Here is a 19683-nt window from a genome sequence, read left to right on the forward strand (position 1 = left end):
CTAAATCTCACCAATAACAAGTCATATTACATTTTTTTCTGTACAAAACCCATGTGTAAAAATGACAAGTTACGCTTTTACTGGGTGTTACCATGCAAAATACACAAATTGAAGTTGTTACACTATGTTTTTTGTACAGGTTAAACAAATGAAATATAAATGTTTTAGTTAGTGAGTATTAGATCAGCTTTGGACAGAGCCAGGCTAGCTGCTTCCCTCTCTTTCAAGTCTTCATGCTAAGCTAAGCTAAACATCTGCTAGCTATAGCTTTATATTCAACGGACAGTTGTTATGGCTACATTGAGATGATCTAAATTGTATAATGTAGTTTTATTTTTGCATTAGATGTTGTTTTAAAAAAATGTATATAACATTAAATTGTACTGTTTTATGACCCAACACAAAACTCTAATAACTGGAAGAATTTGGTCTTGGGTCAACTAAATGTTTTAAACATTAAATTACCAACTTGATATTCTGCCTCACAAAACCACGAAATATACCTCAAACTATCTGACTTTCAGTTTCGTTCTACTTGGCTAGATAAACCTTCTGCTACATAAAAGAATATATATTCTTTTTTAGTTTTCCAACGTGAAAAAGGGAATTGAACAGCGCAGTCGTTGTCTCATTTCACTCGCTCACCCACACATAATCACCCCAGACACACACACACACACACACACACACACACACACACACACACACAAACACACACTAAGACCCATTAGTGTGTCAAACATGTGCAAACTTGTTTCTAAATGTTACTCATTTATAATAATTCCCCCAATAAGACACAAGCCATTCTACAGATAAATTGTCCATTTAAAAAGATTCCATCAGAATACCTCAGATCCTTAAAGGCACTTACTGTGAGAAAATCGCTAGAAAACGAAGCTGATTTACGCGATATAAGTAAGTCTTCAACATGGTTAAGACAGACATTTGTGACCAATTTCAATGCAGTGAACACCTGAGCAAGATGAGCACTCAACAAGATGATGGTGATAGTCCACTTAAGTATGCAGTGCACTTAATTGTTTGGCCAGAAATACGATCTTTTCATTGTCTGAGGAGAAAAATCAGTGACTGGATTGTTTATCGGTAAATAAACCAGAATATTAGAAGCCAAAGTGCATGGAGTTAGAGAGAAGGGGACAATTTCAAAACAGGACCCGTTTCATGGTATTCCACTTTAGAAGAATCAACTACAGATTCGCTATGAATCTGAAACCTATATTCTTATTTAAATGTTACAAACACATTAAATTATGTAAAATAAACAATATGCTGTGACATTGCCTATGTGATGTGTATTTCATGAATAAAAAGGTACAGTAGGTCTTAAAAGAAAAGTGACTTTGAATCCATCAAAGTGAAAGCCTGACTGGCTTCGTACATCTTTCCAGTAACTATTGCTTAATTTATCTGCAAGTCTTTTCCAACTCAACCAAACATGACGAACACAAAACGCCTTTGATAAAAGAGTCAAGACGCGGATCTTCCTTTCTCTCTTGTTTGTGTTTTTTTGGCATCTTGAACTGGACAGCAGTTCGGTGTCTTTACAGACTGTCGTACATGCGCAGGCTGCGCTCCAGTTGCTGGACAACCCGCTGGTAAAAGGCGATCTGCTCCGTGAGGTAGGCCTGCATCATGTCTTTGAAGTCCACCTCTCTCTGCTGGTGGAAGTGGCTCATCTCTGCTTGGAGGGCAAACCCGACCGTCCGGCAGCGTTTCCTAATGCCGTCGGCCTCGTCCTGGTCCATCTTCCCTTCGTCACTCATCCGCTGGCTCTCCTTCACCTTGGCAAAGGCACCTTAAGAAAAAGAAGTTATATTATAAACACTTTGATATTATGTTGTTAAACTGTTATTGCACAAACATTAAGCTGGTTAAAGGCTATTCCCACGACAATTATAACCGCCTTGCTGTTCTAGGCCTCAGCCAACAAGGCAAGTTGCAGTTTTCAGCCATATTTTATCCTATTTTTTAATCAGTTCATCCTTGAGTTGAAGTGTACATTTGAGCCAAATTTGAAAAAGTTCCCTCATGGCATTCTTGAGATAACGCGTTCATGAGAATTGACCGTGCGCACGTACTTAGAGACGGACGGACAACTGGAAAACAAAAATGCGTGCAGAAGGAATTAAAAACTATTTATCTCAAGTGGTATGTGGTAATGCGGATAGTGTTGTTCTTACATGCCCTGCTTTTGAGAAATCCATGACGTTTGTGCCATGACTAAAAAAAAACTTTATCACATGGTGGTATCAGGTGCAGGTAGGGGTTTTTTTTTTTTTACACCCAAGTACAATGCAGGTACATTTTATTTGTGCTGCTTACAGCATTTTCAAAATACGTTTAAAAACATTTAACAGCAAGGTATCTTGACACAAACATAAAGTAGTAGATGTTCCGGATAATCCACAGATCGCCCAACTGTTTCCAATAGTTATAGGGACTACTTTAAACAAAATATAGTTGCTGAAAAAGCTGCAGGGGATTGCACAGAGCAACAAGGACACTGATTCTTGCTGCTGAATGCTTCCATTATTTTATGCTGTGAGCCATACAAATACATTTCCCATAGGTTAGTTTCCATAAATACTAAAGAGGCAGATAAACTGGGCAAATTCAACTCTGATTGGCTAGATACCATTAGATTTAAGTGAGACTATATGGGGTTTTATGTGTCAAGTTGGACTGACCAAAAATTCACTATTTTCAGTAAAGATTATGAAGAACGTCCTAATAACATGTTGGCGATGATAAGTGATGTATTGAGTTACTGAAAAGCAGTTAAATGTGCTCCTGATGAAAGCATGAAAATAAAATCTAAGTAACAAAAGTTGCAATAAAAGTTGAGCAGAGTTAAAAACAGTCTGAGATTTTTATTGCTCTTTGGGCTTTGGGTGGGTCTGTATTATAAAAAAAAAACTGCTCTGGCAATCTTAAACCAATATCTCCTCCAAGGCGCTCGGCAAGACCAACATTTTATATAACTTTTCCCCCAGAAAAAGACTCCTGTAAAGCTGTACAGAAACAATTACTTCTTGTTTCAGTTGCATACTTAAAAGTCTAGTTTCAGTATGTTGCTGACAAGTGGTAACCACATTCACCCAGACTGCACATGACGTGACTTTCCAAGGGGAAGAACATGGCAGACGAATGGCATGTCGCCACACTGCATTTCCCACCAGATTAGTGCGGCTGCCTCAGCTGAGCCTGATACCAGGAGGAAGACAGATTTCAGTCCTGTTAGATAAGCTTGCTAGCTAGCAGGACTAGTTTGCACACGCTGGTTGTTATGTCTTTAATGTATTCCGCCGCAGCCTGCAGGTTTTATCCATTAACTGTATCTGTGAGTTCATGCCGCCCTGGATTTCGTATGGAATTCCTGGCAGAAGTCTGGGAAAGCATGAACAGCACTTTCAGTCTGTTCCAGCAAGGAGGCGTGTGGACTATAGTCTGTGGCGGTGACCTACATTCATGTATTCTGTTTTCCACATGAGAGGAGAATGTGCATCACCAGATAGCATGTCTGTGGGACATAAAGGAAAGGCGCTCATGGATGTGTGTGTGTGTGTGTGTGTGTGTGTGTGTGTGTGTGTGTGTGTGTGTGTGTGTGTGTGTGTGTGTGTGTGTGTGTGTGTGTGTGTGTGTGTGTGTGTGTGTGCGTGTGCAAAATGTGTGCGTGCATGATAGGAGGGGTCGAATCAACATTTTTGGATCAGCTAATGCAAAATCTCATCACAAAGAGAGCTTCATGTCCTCTTCCCCAAAGCACAAGCTACAAAAAGAATCACTGTGGTGCAATAAAAAGCAAAGCTGTGTAAGTTTCCTACTATTATAAAAAAAACAATCCTTCTTTCCCACTGAAGGCTTTCTGCCTCTTTTTCACCAAGTTGAAGCTATGATACATTGCCAGTGGTCTGGAGAGTCGCCGGATTTGTTTATCTTGCCCAACCAGACTGTCTACCTCGTGTTTTTACGGCTGTATCCAGAGAGAGAGTTGAACTATTTCACATGTGACAGCTTCATGGCCGGAGGAGGAAAGAAAGGAGACAACAGTGTGCGGGGGAGCTTAAAAACACTAATAAAGCTTTTCTAGACGGGTGTCTGCAGGGCTAGCCAAGTTACATTTGCGTAAGACCTTTTTCTAAACACACTGCATGCAAATTCAATACCTGTTTCATGATCATACCAAAGTATGAAAGTCTTGGGGAAAACCCGTAAGGACAATATAGCTTTTTATTTTTCATTATATCACTTTTTTTTCGGTACTTCTCAGCAGTGTATAAAAGTGGTTTCCCAATGATATAAATAATTCAATCAAGGCTACCCTGGAGTTGCAAAAGTGGCAGTAAAAATGGATAGATTAACTATTTCTAAACTGATTTATACATTTAAGTTCATCTAAATTATATTTATAAAATTCCCCCATTAGGACATGTTTCACTCCGGCTAACTGTAGCTACTGTAGCTAACCATAGTGACATTGGGACTCATTGTTACAACAATCCCACCTATAGTTTAAGAGTGTATTAGGAATAATTGGGAACAAAAACATAATAGAATTAACACTGCTGCCAATTCCCGGTGAGAGAAAGATATTCAAGACATTTGTAAGTAACTTATAAGACATCTTAATACCTTCTACGGCTTATTTGGATTAAACTGAATTCAATGCTTTTAAAGACTTTTAAGGACCTGCAGACACACGGTCTAGTTTCAGTCTTACAGTATGTGTGTGTGTGTGTGTGTGTGTGTGTGTGTGTGTGTGTGTGTGTGTGTGTGTGTGTGTGTGTGTGTGTGTGTGTGTGTGTGTGTGTCAGACAGAAAGAAAAAAGGATACTCAAGCTTAATTATGGCCAAGACCCTCCGGGGAACTGAACTCAGGCATCTGCTGAATTCTTCATTCCCACAGCCCGAGGTCACTGCGGTGATGAATTCAGGAAGTGCAGCACTTCTTCTCTGTACCTCTTCATTTATTTTCTATCCGTTTGACACAAACTGAGAACGGAAGTCCCTCATTAAGAGATTTGTATTTGTTTACAGGGTGTGTTGCTTGCGTGCTTGTATTTAGTGTTGATGACATTTCCTTCTTCCCTAGAGCTGAGCTCCTTTTAAAGCAAAGCCAGTATTATTTTTTTCTCCACAAATCTGTAGAGCCTTCTAAGATCCAAATATTTGCACACAGCAGTTTTCAAGCGAAGTGTGTCTAATTTTAACTCAAATCTCATCTGGGAGCATGGTTTCCAGTCACAGCTGATTAAATCATTCTTCCTGTTTAATCCCAAAGTGGAGGCTTCATTAAACTGAAGTGGAGCGTCTTTCGTTTGTTTTAATCAGCTTCTCCCGTTTATGTACAGGCCCAATGCATCAATCAACATAACAAATGCTGATATGGTGTGTTAGTGTCAACTTTTTCACAAGGGATTTTTTAATGGGAGTCTTTAGGGAGTTGTATGTAGCAAGACTTGTTTTGTCAGATTAGCTAGCAAGCTGCAAAAAAAAAATCTTTACTTATTAAAAAAACCCAAATGTGGTTCTTGTAGTATTATAGTTCATGTTTGTGCTGTTAACCATTTAGTTTACGTACAAAGTAATGACCTTTTGCAAATACGACGTTAGGAAATTGTTATTTAGAATGAACTAAAATGGAACCATCATTACAAATCAAGATATGCTCCTTCAAAAGCTGTACTTTCCCTTAAGAGAAAGTTGAACACAATCTCCAACTATGGAAAACATTGCCGATTGCTTCACAATCCTCTATGGGTGTGCGTTTTTGTGAACAGTTCTAGGTTCTTATGTGAAAGCATAGTCCCTGACTTCAATGCAAACCACAAAACACCCTATTTTTTCCTGTAAGTCTTGGAACTGGGTCAAATTTCTCTCTTACAAAATAAAAGGTACACATATTTATTAAGATAATATGCTATGGTTTGGTCCATAAAGTAAGTGAAACAGCCATACATATTTCTAGAATACAGTCAAGTTAAAAAACTGTAAGTCTGAAACCCATAAACTGCTTTAATGTCCAAACACTGACGAGAAAACATGGTGTAGTTTTTCGAATTTGCGTAATAAGAATGATTCATCAGTGTCTTGTAAAATAAACTAATCTGTGAATTTGGTTAAAAGACTTCAAACATAGGAAGAGCTAACGTGACTGAGCAAGATTGGTAGATGTTATTCACATTCAACAGAGGAGTAAACAGGAACATTTTTCAACTGAGGACAAATGAGGCTTGTCACCGCAAAACACTATCCATTAGTAAAGGGCTGTGTGTGCGGAGAGGGCTGCTGACGTCTGAGTCAAGCACCACAGTGAACTGATGAGGCGTTTGTTCTCTGGTGACCTCTCTCAAGAGTAAATGAAAATAGCAACAGCTAAAAAAAGCTTCTCAGTGAAAACAAAACGTTTTTGCCACCAGATAATGGCAAATGATGTAACTATTAATTTATGTAAAATAGGTGGTAAAGGCTTGCTGACATATCCTGCCTTCAAATCCGCTTGTGTTTAGAGTCGATATGAACGCCCAACCCCCACCCCGTCATTTTTTGTCTGAGCTATACTTTGATATTTCCAAGGCCTTCATCTTTTTTAGCCTTGATGGCTTCAAAACGCCAACATTAACGTTAACATTTGGGTTAAATTATCATCCATGTTGCTGTTGCCTAGCAGCACTTAGCACTTGCACGCCAAGCACATTGTGTAAATGACTTCCCATATTGTAGAGCTCACGAGTTCCATTTGAAGGCAGCAATAGAGAACGTGTAGGGTTAGCTTGTGAGCTAAGGGCTAACACCCTTGCGAGTCAATGACATGGTAGCTCTAGTCTGTTGCAAAAGCTCTGTGGTCTTCTTTCGCTTTTATCTATACTGTGTGGTACTGCTCTTCTCAGGATTGTACAAATGTAATTCAACAATATGTTATTGAGGGGTAACAAGCCTTAGCTAGGGGAGATAGATAGCTGACCGTTGGTAAGCTTTAGGGAGCTAACAGTTTACTGCCATTAATGATGCTTTCCATTTACCTCGGCAATCTATAGACGGAGCTGGGAATGATGTCACACCCGAGCTGACCACCTTCTAGTTCATTAAGTCGTAAAACTTGATGTTGTTTGCTCCAGCCACGTTAGCCATTGTTAGAAATTCTACTTGATAACAAGTATTACTGATTTAATGAGACACAAATAAGACAGACGTGCTAAAAAACAGCATATTACTACAGCTTTTTTTAACTCTTAAGTTGAAATTTCCGACTGGGAAATTCCCACCCAGTTAAAATGGGAAAAAAAGCATAATTGGCATTTAGCTATTTAAAAGACATGTATTGACCCATCACAACTTCCTCATTGTGGAGAAATGTAAACTCTAACAGAGAAAGATTGAATTAAAGTGGAGCAATAAGCCTCCTCCCTAAAAAAAAAAAAAAAAAAAAAAAGTACATATTTACATTAACCCCGCAGTTCAAATTACTAATTGTGGTGATTACAAAGAAATCAATTTATTTTGTTGGAAGTGTTTGAAATTCTGGTATAACTGGGCCTTTAGTGATGACAAAGCAAAGTGACTATGACATTTGAGCTTGATGGACAGGAGGGGAGAGGAAAGGTGAAAAGGAAAGGAAGCAAAAAGACAGGAGAAGAGATGGACAGAAGAGCTGAAAATACAGAGGAAAGAGAGGAAATAGAGGAGAGGAGAGGAAGAAAAACTGAGACACAGCTTCAAGAATGCGTGACAGGGTCAAAAGGACTGTAATATCTGCCAGTGTTTAATGTGGATCTTAAAAGCCTTGATGATACACAGACAAAAAGCCCACGGCTGAGTAAGCTAACAGTAGGTAATAGTGTTTACACCAGCCATTCTGATACACAGATAAAAACAGAGCTGTTTATGTCCTGAGCTGGAATGTTCTCACAACCGATTTAAACCTTCTGAAATGTCTTTTTACATTTATCTTTGGAGCTTGGCTATGGGACACTGAAACAAATATTTCCAATTCTTTTTTCTTTATTACTTCAGGGATGAGGAATGTTCAAAAACAAAACCACCCTCTCTAGTCTGCACAGTGAATTAGTTACCAGAAATGCTTAATCTGCCATCAGGCAACCTCCTCTGCACTCTCAATAATATTTTTTGCATATGTACTACTTTTTTGACCATGACTGCTACTGATACACTCAAAGAAATAGGACATTAAGCTTCCGATAGCTCCAATTGAAGCTCTTAATTAAAGCCATACAAGGGGATATCCAACAGATGTTTTTATTTGATATATGCAAAGAGAATCGAATCTGAAACTTTTCTAAACATCCCTTTCATACAGATGTTGTTATAAATCCACGCTCCTGTCAGATATGTTTATTAGGAGGGATATGCTAAGCGCTGATCTTGAAGGTCAATACAATCAGTCTCCACTAATGTGTATCTTTCAACATTCCTCTGCATTGGGATTTATTTTATTTAAATTTTCAGCTCATGTGTAATGCATTTGTGTGGAAAAAAAAGGGTGTTGTCACAGTGAAATCAAAAGTTGGACTGGATATGTATGAAAATATTTTCTAAACTGTTATGTCATCGCACATCAAGTAAAATAAATGATTATGTCAATGTTCACTTTGACATCACAAGTGTTTTGCTTAACAATAATCCCTCTGGGTCAAAGAGCTTTCCGTTCAGTGTCATATATTTAATCTATAACAGCTCCAGCTCTTTGTTTCTGTTATGGAACAGATGGATGATTTCCTCTGTTTTTTTCCCCCTGTAACATTTGTCTACTGAGAAGTGTTGCAATAATTTGCTCAAATTAAATAAATCAAAGATGTGCCTGTTGTTGATGTTTGGCTGATCCTACTAACAAATTAAATACAAATGAAAAGGGTTTTCCATTGTACTGACTTTTATGATGCTCTTCTTCGTGACACAAGAAAATACCAGAGAATGCAACAGCTAACAATGTCCTCTCCTCTGAGGATTGGCGTCACCATGCCAACCACAAGCAGTGCTACCATGACTAAAGCTACATTGGCAGACACCCAGAATCTTTCTGACAGTTAAAGCTTCATTCTTGTCAGGGGAGGGGAAAGATTAGGACGCTGATGAGGTAAATACTCCCTTTGAACGTGTCAAAGAAGATGAAGTTTTTAGCGATGGGTTGCTTTAGCTGCAGCTCAATATACAGAGCCAGAAAAACAATGAATCTGTGAGCTAACCGGTGAACGTGATGCCAGAGAATGAAATGATCAAAACCTGAGCAAATGCAGATGCCTTAGATTACTTATTTTTTCCATTTATTCATAACAATGCAGGGACTTGGAGAGTTGAACTCCATGACCCCGTTTCCTGTTCAGACTTGACATGAACGGAGGCCCATCCCAGCATGCATTGAGCAAGAGGTGTATACCCTGGACAGGTTGCCGGTCTTTTCACAAGGCCAAAACATATGGAGAGACAAACACATTCACATCTACAGGTTTTCTTTGGGCCTGAGGAAACACATGCAGACAGAGAGATCAAACTGCACACAGAAAGCATCCAGCTGTGAGTCGATAATGCTAACCACTGCTGCAACAACTCTAAAAATATATACTAAAAAGTATTTTGTCTAATTGTTATAAGATATCTTATAACAATCAATATAAGATACAATCACCTAATAAGTAACATTAAAGTGAGCTATAGGAACTTAGACAATGCAGACATTGTAGAATTAACTTTAGACAATGCATCTTGCATTACAGGCTCAATGTGAGAGACACACAATTATAGCACAAATTGAGTTTTCTCATCTTATTTTAAGAACTATTTTTCATCTTGAAAGGCCTAAATATTACGATCTATTCGAGAAATCTTACCAAGGGAATTTTCACTTTCTTCTTACAAGTAAAAACACCTTGTATTTAATGTTTTATGATTATCTTAAGTGCCATTTTTTCCCCCCAGTGCCTTGTCATGCTTAACAGGCTTTCAGAATGTATCCCATATATCACACATCCAGCAGACACAGAGCAACATGGTGCATTTGGAATCATTTTTTATCTTGATGGTCTCCACCAACTTCTTGAGAAAACTATCCGTCTCATTAGCTGTTAGATTCACATCTACTTTCACCAGCTGCTAACTTAATCTTTTCCCTTTGTGGTGCACGGAGCATATAGAGGGTTTGTCACAGTTTTTTTTTTTTGCTGCCTGCTTGACCTGGAAACAGGAAAATAAGAGCAGTAAGAAAAGTAACGTTGCAAATCAGAACAAAGACGCCCCCCAGTCCTGGAATAAGTATTGACCACTAACATGGACTTAATTGGCAAATTCAGTGCGCGACGAATGCCGTTGCATTGCTGTGAGGCAAAAGTTGAGCAAGGTACAACATGGCACAACCTTCTTGCAGTGGACCCATTGAAATGAATGAGGAGGCTGCATTTTAAGCTTAATAGCTACAGACTATGCCTAGTTTGAACTTGAGAAATCAGCTACGATAGCCAGCTACCACTGCCACTCCTTTGTGAAACATAGCTTTTGTTTACACAGTGTTAGAGAAGTGTTTAACTCTGATGTAACTGACCTCATGGTTAGCTATGGCGCTAGTCTTTTCAATATTAGCTAAGTCCTCTATTACCTCATGCCTTATTCAGTCTAATGACACTTTACCACAAAATCTGCGGTTCTCAGTGGGAAGGGAGGAAAGGCGGCGGTGGTGAAGGCCGAGTTCTTGGACACATCTGTAATCTCCTTCAGTGTGAAACAGCAGTGCACAAACAGGAATGCGGAGGCATGTGGATAGACAGTTTGTGTGAAGACGAGGGCCTGGCCTTAGTCGAGATTTGTGAGTTAACAAACAGGGAGAGAGATAACATTTGCTCTCCACAGTCACCACAGACGGCGACGGGGACCGTGGCCAACAAAATATCATACAATCAAGGTTCAAAAGGTGCCATAATTGGGACACTGCGCGCTTCTAAACCCTCGCTTGGTTTCACGGATTGAGGTTTCTTCTACATGCTGACAACGGGGTATTTTCTTATGTGTTGTAACCAGCGTATGGAATGTTAATCTGTAACATGTTTGCCAGACAATATAAACACAAGCTCTCCTTGTCAGCACTTTCACAAAATGGAGCAATATCAAGAATGGTTCAGATAAAACACACAAAGACGTTCGTGTGTGCACGCAGGCCCAATAAGACGAACCTCTGTTGCAGATCAAGGGGGCACACGTTTTTTCCTCAGAACTGGCAGCGAGATATCTTTTCCCTTCAAAACTGATGAAGACTGCATGTGGTGTTGTAATGTGTTGCCATATGGAGGACAACTAACCTCTTGTCCAGATTAAAAGTCTGACTGGTGTGCTGGAGAGCGTCCCAGGGGAGCGAGCTCATTCTCAAACTGAATAACGCTCCGCTCTGGTCCGGATCACAGAGGGTTTTATCAGGAGCACGCTTTCTGTCGCATCTACAGCCAGAAAAACAAGCCAAGATAGAAGGAAACAGCTAATGTCTGGTGCATTTTATTTTGAAAGCACTGCCCATTATTACAGCACATTCGTCATGACTTGTTGCCTTGGTTTTATATCAGTTATTTCCTTGTACTTTTACGAGGCAACTATTCCAGTGTGGAAAAAGCCAATTTAATCGTCATTTCTTTGGGGCGTATCCACAAAAATCCATCCCTAGTTGTTTGTCTCGATTTCCTCAATGTGTCATTCTGGGGACACAGGTGATGCAGATCCAGATCGCATGCAGAGCCAACGCCTCACATTTCATCATCGGATCAGATCAGACTGTTACCCAATTCATGAGGCGGGTCGGTTTCACTCTATTGTGAAATTCTTTTGTGTGTGGTCAAACCCTTATGAGGTGGTTTTGTCTCGGATTAGAGCCCGGGTTGTTGCCAGGTACAAAATCTACAGAGCATGATATGTGCTTTACTCTCACGAATACCTTACCACTGCTGCCAATGCAACCTCAGTGGTTATGAATCATATATTCAAGACCAACTTGATACCAGACCAGCACAGCTCCGTTTATGACGTTTATGATTACGCAAAAGAGACAACGCAATAAATATCAAGTTATTGTTGGCAGATCTACCTCTCACCACAAAACCTCATAGGCCATTTATTCTATAACAATGTAATTAACCCTTCACATTCAGATTTTCAGTGGTATATAATGAGATCAAAGTCTTTGTGGTTAGTTTTGGCAGAGGTTCAAAGCACAGCAGAGCACTGTCAGGAGTCAAAGCCTTTGGACCAGACTAGATTTACTCTCTGCTATATTGAAACCAGGGCTGATTGTACATTGAGAAACAACAGAGACCAATAGACACTTAAAATCAGTTGAGTAAAAGCCAAAAGAAGACAGAGAAAATGTGAGAAAGAGGCGTAAGGAGCACACCCTCATTTTTCTTTTTTATGACAAATACCTTCCCCTCCCATAGATCTGTTTTATCAAGTCCTCATGCTGTCCCTGCCCGACGCCGCATCTCAAAGACAGTTAACATTCCTGCAGTTCACATGCTCACCAGGATCACCGTTAAAAAAAAAAAAACTCCTAAGCTCCTATAGAACTCAGTGAAAGGGCAAAGTCAGGCAGGAAAGAAGCAATGAGGACACGAAGAGGAGGAGGAGTAGTGCTCCGGAAAAGGTTGACCTCAGTTCTGTGTGTTCTGAGTGTTGCCACAGCTGTATCTGGTTCAGCAGAACACAAGTCACATCAAGGGGAGTTATTGGGCCGGCAGGGGAAGGACTCAGCAGAGGGAAAAGGTCTCTCTGCCTTCACGAAAACAAAGCTTCAGAACCTCCTCACGTACATTTGTTGTTATCTTGAGGCTAAGGTTGAGTACTGGATACATTTAAAATACCTGAGTTTCTGTTAAATACCTTGATTTTAGGAATATAGGCATTTTTTTTTACCAATCCCCTTTTTCAATTAACAAAAGAAACAAAGCTTCTCAGATATTAAATGTTGTCTAACACAACCAGATGCACAAACACTTTGCGTGCCTAAAAAAACAGGCCTCAACTCACAAACTATTTAATTATGTTGTTGTAAGCATAAAATTAGGTGGGAACCGGTTCACAAAAGTGAAGCCAAAATTGACGTTCCTTAAACTTGCATTCTTTCTAATGGCCACTCCTCTGGTTGCTTAAAGAAGTTCAATTGTATAGAAGTCTATGAGAAAATGACCCTATTCTCACTAATCTATGGTCTCAATTGCTAGTTTCAAGTCTTCTTCAATACGGCAAGATGTTCATTGAGTAAATTCTGGTCCAGTTTAGAGTACAATGGACCATAAAAAAGAGAATGCTTTAGGGCTTGGCTACCTCACGATAGAAAGGTCGTTACCATGGCATTGTCCAGTCTGGGAGTTGTCCTTGCTTAACCCTTTCACAGTGTGTTTTCAGTTCATGAAAGTTGATTGTTACATTTTGGTCACCTAAAAATGTCTTATTTAGTGTTTGGTTCCACTCATCTCCTCCTTCTTGTGTCCCTTCTGGTTGCCAAAACCAAGACGGCAACGGCCAAAATGCCGAACTCACTATGCGTTCCAACACCCAAACTACCAGACTTTTAAGTGTGCCAGAAAAGTATTAAGTGTGTCCCCACACATAGTATGTCAAATGCAATATGCCAAACATGCCAGGATGTCCATTGATCGCAATTTGCAGTATGCGAGCCAGCCTGCTTTTATGGCTGTTCCGACCCACAATCCTTTGCAAGAGGGTCAAAGTTGAAGATGAAGTAATGTGTCCCAATTAAATGCACATGGCATGCAACAGAACTTACTGTTAGGACAGATTTAGTATATTCTAAAAGAAAAGAAAAAGTAAAAAGAAAGAAAAGAAAAAGTAAAAAGAAAGAAAAGAAAAAAGAAAAAGTAAAAAGAAACAGAATGTGATTTGTAACACATTGTCAAGGCTTCAAAACGGTAGTCCACAAACCAATGGGTGACATCACGATGACTACATCAAAGTTCAATACAAAGCCCTGCTCTTGGCAAGTAAAGTCTAGAATAGAGTACAGCTGAACTGCAGAAACAAAAATATGTCAAGCGATGCATGTACAAAAGTATGTTGACAGAATTTACCACAAGGTTATTAAACTTAAGGTCAGTTATCCTCAGAAATATTACATGCTGCAAACAATTACTCTGTTATTTGTTTTATTGGCATAAAGCCCACGTTTGGCCGTTTGCACAAGAACTGATCATCTTCTTAAAAATAATTCTCTTCATCCTGTTAATATACAAAAACATATCCTCTGTGGCATAAAAAATGCCAAACATGATTGCAAAGAAACATTGAAATTAATGTGTGTTCTTAGTTTCAATAATATTCCCCTGAAGTGATACTTTAACTTTTGATTAACAGTGTGGCCACAATTACAATTTAATGGTAAAAGAAATACTAAATGGTAACAGCAGCGCAAGTAGAAAAAGAGTCATAAAGCCATGAATCTGACTCAGTCATTTCAGTTACACAGCAGTATGCAGCTTTAGCCAACATTAACCACCATGAACTTGACTGCGTTGAATTGAGTAGGAGTGTGTTATTGATTATGAGCCGAACTTTTCATTTGAAAGAGGAAGAGACTATTATTTCTTTTAAAAAGTTTCAGTTAGTTAGTTAGTTGGCAAAAATAACAGAGAGACATATTTTTCTACTTACCCCTGGCGGTGCATAGCCAAGCCGATATTTTGGGGATATCCACCTTTATTAACCCAATATAACGGGGGTGAAAGGAATTTCCTTTGTGGTGCTCCAAGCATTTGAAAATGTGATTTCAGAGCCAGATATCTCAAAACTTTGGCATGTGAAACCAAAACTATCTCCACGATCTGACACCACCAGGGTTCAATAATATCGTTCATTATTTGTGATTTGGGCAGACTGACCTTTTAATATAATTCAGATGGCTTTGTTTTTCACATTTTCTCGTGGGTGGAGTGACTATATGCAACTAGCTGACTAATATCACAAATGACCTCTGTGATAATGACTGCCAGCTGTTTGAAGGCACGATGATAACATTTACAGACAGCACATTTCCTCTCTGGCAGCAGCCCTTTTCTTCCAACAGCTGATACAGTTATTTGTTTGGGAGCTGACGTAGAGCGCTTATATACCCGTTCTCCCACTGTTTTGGATCAACATCTATCAAGGCTCACAGGGAAAAACAGCCTGAGATGCCGTGCAGGCCTGAGCAGAACTAATATTTCACAACGAGGTTTATGGAAATCAGCCGTCACAAACACAACAGTCACGGGGTATTCAAATCAGGAATGTCACAGTTACAGAATGGTTACTGATTAACCACAATTATGCTCTAACACGAGTAAGGATGTCAACAGAATAAAATGAAAAAGAAGGGATTTAAAGGGTTAGTACTTTAAATGCTTCTGAACTACAGAACTAACCAGAAGGAAGGCCAACGTCACAGAGGTTAAAGGTGCTACATTTCGAAATTCAGTGCATTTAGCAGCAAAACAACTATTTGCTATGTAAAGATATAGTGGAGCTATGTCTACCTGAGCAGAGAATGAAGTCATTCTCCCTCTGTGTGTGTTGTAATTCGAGTTTCTGTGACACCCATTGTGTTGCCACGGAAGCGCCAATCCTACACGCCCGGTGTCAACACTGTTGCCGTTGTTAGCACTGTTAGCTGATAGCCGCCAGCTCAGCGGTCGCCATGTTTTAGAGTCGTGTCGAGGCAATCCCCTAATCATACATATGTTATGAATTTGTAATTCAGCACCTTTAAATTTACCTGATAACATCTCACTCATCCATAAGCCCCTCCCTGCCCATGTCACTCAGGTGTCCCTGTCACATCATGGCTGTCGGTTGTAATATTACACTACAACAAAGCTCTTGCCTATTTGTCTCATCAAACTTTGAACAGAACCCAGAGAGCTAGAAAAGGAGAACTTCCACAACAAAAGAGGCACTAAGTTTGACCCATGGTATCAATGGTTAGTTGAACTATTTTTAGTCTCTAATCACAGCTTTAGTTGACACAATTTGACCAACTTTGTATTATGTCACACAAAATGTCATCTACTCATGTCATCTGTCATCCTCTTAAAAAATGTACATTTACACTGTTATGATTTTCTATTGGAGCATGGCAAGTGAGTAAAGTTACCACCCACAACCATCTCTAAAAGACCTGTGTGCTCAGATTGTCAAAGTCCATCATTGTTATGAAAGTATTTGTTAAAACGAGAGAGAAAGTAGCTGTGTCTGTGTGTTTGTGTGTGTGTTTGTGGGTCGGTGATGGTCAACGACGCAAACAGTCTTACACATAAAATGAAATAACACTATCTTTCATTTTTGGATCAAAACATTGTATGTCTGTATGTGTGTGACGAGGGAAGATGACCTAACCTGTCATCCATAACAAAATAAATAGCACAGAAGAGGATCACCGGCCATCAGCTCAGTTTGCTCCCATTAGCAGAAACTTTGTGTATTATTTGTAACAATAATCGAAGCGTTTGCAGCACTTGCAGCTGCTGCTTGTCTCAATTGAAGGATGCACTTGTTACAAAGTAGTAAAGAGTATTTAGGTGCAATAATAATCTGCTTGGCCCCTCTGATACATTCTGAATGTTGTAACATGAAGAGCCTATTATGTGGCCTGATGGCTGGAAAAAGAATGTACCTTTTAGTAATTAAAATATAAAGCTGTCTTTGGACATTCAGTTTAAACATGAATGAAGCTGCAGGAATTAAAATCAGATGGGAGGCTGAGGATACATCCAAACATCTGGATTGATGGTGGATGTAATCATCATTAACATTTTTAGAATGGTTACATTTATAGTTTGCATGTGGACATCAGATCTCTCACAAATGAAAAACTGCTTGTGGAGGATTTTACCTTTCTGTAGATGAATAATGTCGGGGAAGTTGGCGAGCAGGCCTTGGTAGAGCGACAGCTTGTCCAGCATGAGGAAGAGGTCGTACTTAGGTTGCTCTGCAAACATCTCTCCAATGTTCTCGTAGGTGCGGCCGGTATGGGAGATGGCTTTGTTGAGGGGCTCCGAGCTGTGGGGCGGGTCCAGCATGAACGCCTGGCTGACGGACTGGAAAGAATTTCCCAGCCGCTGGAACTCCTTCCTGAAACCGCCCAGGTGCTTACGGACCAGCTCCGAGGCCACATGTGTGAGCTGCATCACGCTGTCGTCCATCTTCTTGGCGAAGGCCTTGAAGGTGTCGATCCGCTCCTCCACATCCTGGAGGTCCTGGTGCTCGTTGGGGATCTGCAGGGTCAGCATGAAATGGGCGCCCACCATCTCGTCCTTCTCCGCCCGCCTCTTGCCCAGTTTCCACTGCTTGTCGTCGGCGCACATCAGAAAGTGCTCGAAGCCCTCGTACTGGGAGAGGACCGGGTGGCTGGTCATGTGGTTCATCCACAGTATCAGCCGTCTCTTGCGCTTCTCGATGAAGTCCTCCTCGAATCGCCCCGTGGCCTGCTTCTCGGGCAGGTGGGGCACGGAGATCACAGTGAACTTGTGCAGTAAGCGGTTGTACAGCCAGTCGAAGTGTTTGTAGCGCCTGTAGACGGGGCGATCCGTGTGGCTCGGCGTGACCCGGTACGAAATGTACGTCTTGATGCCCTTGAACTTCGTCTGTTTGGTGGGGTCCTCAACGGAGCAGGAGAAAGGCTGAGGGCTCTCCTTCCACAGGGGCCCCACGGGACCCATCTCAATGGTGTAGGACTCAGCTATCTTTGCCATCATGGGCACATCACCCAACACAAACGCTTCCACACCAGAGCGGACGAAGCTGGAGAACCTGTTCAAGTTCCGGCCCACCATGCTGCCTTTTCTTGAGCTGGAGATGCTGTCCTGTCTCTCCATGTGTGGTTTGGCCCGGTAGTGCACGTTGGGGTTGTTGGACAAGGGGCTCTGATAGGCATGCCCGTTGGCCCCGGGGCTCCTGGTGTCCCCGCCGTCCACCACTGTCGACCTGTCGTCCCAATCGTCCCAGTCGTCTTCGTCATCGTCATCGTAAATCTGCTGCAAATGCAGAGAGGTGTTCGGGGTCGGGGGGAAATAAGAGGAGTCGTTTCCTAGAGATCCTGCCGGGCTTATAGAGCAGTCAGTCACGTTGGAGTTTGAGCGCGTGCGAATAACTTCAACGTAGGATGCGGGGAAGAGACCCTTCTCCCCCCGGCTGTTCTCCCCCTGAAACCAGCCGTCCACCGAGTTCTCGTCAAAGATAACCAGTTCCTCGTTCTCCTGGATGCTGATCTCCTCTTTGTTCTCACTTTGGAAAGTGTAGATCGCTTTGGCTTTCACTGACATCTTTATACTCCAGCGGGGTCCTAAAGCAAAACAAAAAATCTACATGCACATAGTGCCTCGTTTATATTGACGCTACTGTCTCCATGCATGCCGTGTTGGAAACATCTGACACTAGCTCACTGTAATATTTAGACTCATCTCAAATTACATGGCAGCTGTTGCATCAGGTGTGCAACACCACAGTGTAGTATGTCAATTTAATGATCTGACAGGAGAATTCAACAAAACTATTACTTCTATCCGCCTTTAAAAAGAAGTCTAGAATAGACCTGCTGAGATCACTACCATCCTCAGCCCATTGAGGCTATCAGTCTTTTGTCCTACTGCCTATAACACTTTTAAAGTCTAACAATAACTTTCAGCTATAAATGCTCTATTGCACATTAACTTCCTCATAACAGAAGTACTCTCTTCCTTCTCTTGCATCACAAACACACAACAGGTTCAAACACAGAACTGGTTTCACCAAAGAGCTTCTGCAAAAGCACCGTCGGTGGTTTTAATCCTCACAAACAGGACTGCAACCTCGTGTGGTATATCTGGCACTTTTTTTTTTAATTCTCATTACTGAGACAAAAAGTGAGCTTTGAGGAAAAGATCTTTAAGGCAAAGTGGTCCAGCTTGAAGGGAAACAGAGGGATGAGGTATGGTATCCCTGCGCATTGTGATCCTGCTCCTCATTCCCTCGGATTGAAACTTGCGTCGTTTTCCTTGTAAACAGGTTCCTGCGCATCTTCAGTCGATACTCTCTATTCAACCTTCTATTCAAAGGAGCAGAAAGCAGTCAACAAGCACTGAACAATCTCCTCCTGCAGGGTATCAACACAGACCACGGGCCAGTTGTTATTTCTTTTGGGTTTAGTCCTGTGTGCGCTGCAACAAAGTAGCTCTTTCCATGACGTTAGGCTCGGACAATTGGAGGCAAGTCTGTCTTTTTTTTTTTTTTTCATCAGCTCCTTTATATTCTTTGTGGGGAGAAAAACTGTCTCAACGTCGCCCCCAACAGGAGGAACCCAGTTTAACCTTAAGATAAGATAAAATAAGATAAGATAAAATAAGATAATCCTTTATTAGTCCTGCAGCAGGGACATTTACAGGATCACAGCAGCAGAGAGGATAGTGCAAAACAAGAGACATAGTAAAAGAAAAACAAGACAAAATAAAATAAAAGTACAGTAAAGAATCAGTAGAATCAATACTACACTTATACAGTGTAGTATTGTTACTTTTACTTATGTATTTATACACTGTAGTATTGTTACTTTTACTTATGTTGGATTTTAAATAAAGAACTTTTGAGTAGTATTTATACACTGTAGTATTGATTACAGCAGCAGAGAGGATAGTGCAAAACAAGAGACAT

At 40.6% G+C, this 19683-nt stretch overlaps 1 protein-coding gene across 1 annotated transcript; it reads right to left on the reverse strand.

The window, feature by feature from the left end:
• Positions 1–284: 284 nt before the first annotated feature.
• snx33 (sorting nexin 33) lies at positions 285–18542 on the reverse strand. Its single transcript, XM_054619926.1, has 2 exons — positions 16892–18542; positions 285–1816 (listed from the first exon to the last, which is right to left on the reverse strand). The coding sequence occupies exons 1-2, from the start codon at positions 18318–18320 to the stop codon at positions 1563–1565; spliced, it is 1683 nt and encodes a 560-aa protein (XP_054475901.1). The 5' UTR covers positions 18321–18542; the 3' UTR covers positions 285–1562.
• Positions 18543–19683: the final 1141 nt, after the last annotated feature.

Source organism: Anoplopoma fimbria, chromosome 19, assembly GCF_027596085.1.
Source record: "Anoplopoma fimbria isolate UVic2021 breed Golden Eagle Sablefish chromosome 19, Afim_UVic_2022, whole genome shotgun sequence".
Lineage (NCBI taxonomy): Eukaryota > Metazoa > Chordata > Actinopteri > Perciformes > Anoplopomatidae > Anoplopoma > Anoplopoma fimbria.

What these genes read in the sequence shown, in the direction of transcription:
- snx33 (XM_054619926.1), bottom strand. Translation starts at nt 18,320, where the DNA reads ATGTCAGTGAAAGCCAAAGCGATCTACACTTTCCAAAGTGAGAACAAA. An exon ending in CATTATTCATCTACAGAAAG is followed by an intron (nt 1,817 to 16,891) that starts GTAAAATCCTCC and finishes CTTTTTCTTAAG; the next exon opens with GTGCCTTTGCCAAGGTGAAG.